General features: G+C 37.5%; 1 protein-coding gene across 1 annotated transcript; it reads right to left on the bottom strand.

The window, feature by feature from the left end:
- Window positions 1–1,543: 1,543 nt before the first annotated feature.
- Window positions 1,544–2,383, bottom strand: LOC124435114. The gene is made up of 2 exons (XM_046985062.1): window positions 2,074–2,383; window positions 1,544–1,941 (listed from the first exon to the last, which is right to left on the bottom strand). The coding sequence occupies exons 1-2, from the start codon at window positions 2,381–2,383 to the stop codon at window positions 1,544–1,546; spliced, it is 708 nt and encodes a 235-aa protein (XP_046841018.1).
- Window positions 2,384–4,292: the final 1,909 nt, after the last annotated feature.

Raw genomic sequence — 4,292 nt, 5'->3', positions numbered from 1 at the left:
TGATAGTAATAATATTGAACAGCTAAAGTAAATAATTGTACGGTGGCCCATAAGGGACATCCAGTTTCTCCGTAGAAATCGACCTTCTACGTAGAAATCAAGCTTCTCCGTAGAAATCGTGGCCCATAAGGGACACGACCAGTTTCTCCGTAGAAATCGACCTTCTCCGTAGAAATGGAGCTTCTCCGTAGAAATGGAGCTTCTCCGTAGAAATGGAGATTCTCCGTAGAAATCGAGCTTCTCCGTAGAAATCGAGCTTCTCCGTGGAAATGGACCTTCTCCGTGGAAATGGACCTTCTCCGTAGAAATGCACCTTCTCCGTAGAAATGCACCTTCTCCGTAGAAATGCACCTTCTCCGTAGAAATGGCAAATACCGGCTCTAGATGTCAAATATATCAAATTCTAACAATTCAAAATGGCGGCGGAAACCACAAAGTGAAACTTGTATAGCAAAAGTGAGGCCTTTAAATGGCGCGTTTTTGTAGCGAATGTGGCACGGAATTTGTTAATGAGGCAGCAAAATACTGTCATAACTGCGGGAAACCAACATCTGCAGGTAATAAAACGTTTCTTCTTAAATTTTTTGTATTATGAATCAATAGAATCATCAATTATGAATTGTGGATATTAATTGTACGTAAATATTACTGTGGTTATGTAAAAGATTCTGAAAAACTTATAATGTATTTTCATTTTACATGTTAATAGGGTGAATTTTGCGAAAGGCTATTAATTTTAATATGCATTTATACACATATTTCTCTTTGATGCATTTACATTACATACCACCAATATTTCCTTTATAAATTTTTCTAATCAGAAAATCTACCTTCAACACCAAGCATTAATGAGCCAACATTATCATCCAGTTCAAGTTCAAGTTTGCTGTTGCCAAATGACTCCACTAGACCGATTTCAACATTAACATTCGACGAATATCGGAAAAGAAAGCAAGTGAGTCGAGCTAAGAAAATTCTATTGTGTAAGAAACCAAAACAACACGAGGATGTTAAAATTCAAGTTGGTGTCGTAGAAGCTGAAGGGAAAAGGTTAAAAAGGCTGAAGGGAAGAACACTACCCCTAATTGTTTCATCTCAATGTAATGCAGCTGACTTAATGAAGGCTGCAATAGATAAACATTCGAAGCATTTTAGACAGTTCAATAAGTATACTTCCTACACTCTTCTCTATCCAGACCATTCTTTTGTACAGAAGTTACCTGGCAGTGCAGCAGAGTTTGTATTGAGTGAGTACAAACAGGAGTTAGGAAAACCCTACTCAAAAATATATTTTTATCTGTGTGCTACAATAGATTTGGACAGAGTCCAAGATTTTCCAGATTCAGACTCTGATTCATAATTTTTAATGGTAACTGCATTATTAGTTATTAGTTAAGTTCATATTTAATTGTTTTGTTAAAAAAACGTTAGGTAACAATGAATCCAATTTGAAGTATGTTATCAATTTTTCATGTTAGTACTCTAAAGTTCTTGTTACGAAAGAGCAATGCATTTTGGCATATGTAATGAACATTAAATTTCTTCAGTTCCAAAAGGAATCTAAGGCCTCCTTAGGACTGTCTGGATATCTGACACCATCGTGATCCATAACATACTGAAAGTATTCCTGATATGAACTTTCGTCATTGGTGTCTTCGAAGTGACGCAATTTCATTTCATCAATTTTATCCTGACTGACCCTAACAAGACAGTTAACACCCCCAGAATCTTTTGGCAAATAAAATAATAAATCAGGAACTCCTGGAGTGGTTTCATGGCGAGATGAACTAATATAATGCGTATTCCAGTATGCTTTCATTTTGTTTAATGATGCTTGAATTACATCTTGGAAACAGAACCATAAGCACTGTCTGTGTAATGCGCTTTCAAAGTTCACTGATCTGCTATCCCGTAAATCTTTGAAAAAGTTAATCCACCAATCTGCAAAAGTTAAAATATGTGATCACAATAAACCTACAACTACCATCACTAACTTTTCGCGCCAGCTTTTTTAATTTATAAAGTTACTGCGTCTTACATATTTCTGATAATGTTGTTATAGATCCTACTTACCAGTACAAGACTTACGAAAATGTGACCACCAGTTTTCAATCCTTTGGTTTCTAGTGGATGTTCCATATTTATGAGCATTCTCATCATCATGAAAATAACATTGAATGGCTGCAATATCACCATTTTGTGTTCCATAATCTGAACGAGTTAACAAGGGACATCCACCATGTTCGATCACACAATCCAAATACAATTTTGTTGGCTCTTTTGGAGAGTTGTTTGACTTGCATACCTCCAACCACAAAACCTTCCTACTAAAGCCATCAATTGCTGCATGTATAGGGAAGCCAAAGGGTTTGAAGTTTATCATATCCTGTATGGAATTCATATTTATTTACAAAAATCTATGCATCAGTTGTGCTGGTGAGGACATGAGTAAACTCTCCCCCCCTCCTCTATATTTCCTACACTAAAGCTTCATATATGAACCTTGAAAATAAAAAGAATGATAGCACAGCGCTATAACCAACAACTACAAACAATAACGACCTTATCTAACAACATTTGAGAAATTAACCTTCCACTCCTCTTCCTTGTAAACCAGACAAGTCTACTCAAAAGCAGAGAGCCTTATACGCTACAAGTCCCGGGCTTGTGACCGGTATAGCAGAGTTAAAAGGTGAAAGGTTTATCATAGATTAATCAACTGAATATTCCTGCTCATTTTTTGTTTGGAAGCATGTTGAACAGTTCATATGGACAAAGCTCGAATTCCATATTAAATATCAGTAACATAATCCGGTGTTAATGTTAGATAATACATCATTGCCCTTCAGTGAAAGCATCCCGCTTTCCACTGGAAAAGAATCTAATATCGATGTTAAAGAGGAGTGGAAGGTTAATTTCTCAAATGTTGTTAGATAAGGTCGTTATTGTTTGTAGTTGTTGGTTATAGCGCTGTGCTATCATTCTTTTTGTTTAACAACATTCCAACTATTTAACCTTGTAACCTTGAAAATGTTGGTATTATCAAACAGTACATAACACATGAAATGACAGTTGGAGGTGTTTTACCCTTGGCTACTACCAGAGGCCGCGGAACCGGGGGGGGCATTGGGGGCAAGTGCCCCCCCACTTTTTGCAACAGGGGAAAATGTGCCCTTTTTCTGGAATGAAAGTGCCCTTTTTCATGGTATAAAAATGCCCTTGTTTTAGGTAAAATTGGACTGAAGAAGTTTTTCTTAGATACAAGTGCCCCCGAGAGTAGAACAAAGTCTGTCGGCATCATGCGAAATCAGCTATAGCTTAGTTTTTGATCTTGATTACCCAGATAGATCAAAAATCGCGTTTGTCGATTGGGGTTGTCTTCGCAGACGTCGGCCCAGTTACTTAATTAACCAATGAGAAGTCGCAATTTATGATCCACATGAGACTATAAATTCTACGGCAACGCATTGCGCCTGTCGTATTGTCTTTCAGGCCATTGGTCCTACAAAACTGTTGACAATTCATAATCATAATAATTGAAAATTTTAAATCACTTCTAATCAAAATCGTCATGCCTAGAGCTGCTACGATAAAACGTAAAAAGGAAAAAGAGCTTGTAGAAACAGCTAAAAGGTCGCAAAAACTGACGAGTTTTTTAGTAGTGCTCCAGCAGAGAACGTTGTTGACCAAAACATCGACTCTAGGTCTAATATGACACTGCCGTCAGCTACAGAAACTCCATCAACGTGTTTATCTCCTCATTCTCATTCCAAACCAAAATTCAGCGAATCTGACTCTACATCGTCTTCAGAGATACTAGTCGCGCCGCCGACCGAACCAGCTCTCACACCTTTTCAAAACCTAACGTATGCGTCTTTGCCAAGTTCCACGACTACCGCCCTATTGTAGGACTTATGCAAATTGAGTCAACGGAATGTTTGCTAGGACTCGATTGTAATGAGATCGCATTACTTAATAAAATTGTTCATGTAGTCATCTTAGTTTGTTAGCACGCACGCCGAGCAGTAGAGAATACGCATAGCATTCTAAAAATGTCTACCAATATTTTGCAGACTTTGAAACCTAATCATGATTCATGAAACAATGCATATCTGTAATATACTAGAATAGTAAGCTGCAAACTCACATGCCCTTTTCGGTCAGTGCCCCCCCACTTTTGAGATACTTCCGCGGCCCCTGGCTACTACCACTGGTATGCACCATGAAATAGACAAAAAAATTTAACATATTCAAGTAAACTGAAATTTACCATCAATATGCCAACAGTGATT

Source organism: Xenia sp. Carnegie-2017, unplaced genomic scaffold (assembly GCF_021976095.1).
Source record: "Xenia sp. Carnegie-2017 unplaced genomic scaffold, XeniaSp_v1 HiC_scaffold_14, whole genome shotgun sequence".
In the NCBI taxonomy this organism is placed as follows: Eukaryota; Metazoa; Cnidaria; class Anthozoa; order Malacalcyonacea; family Xeniidae; genus Xenia; species Xenia sp. Carnegie-2017.
This window is presented reverse-complemented; position numbering and strand designations above follow the sequence as displayed.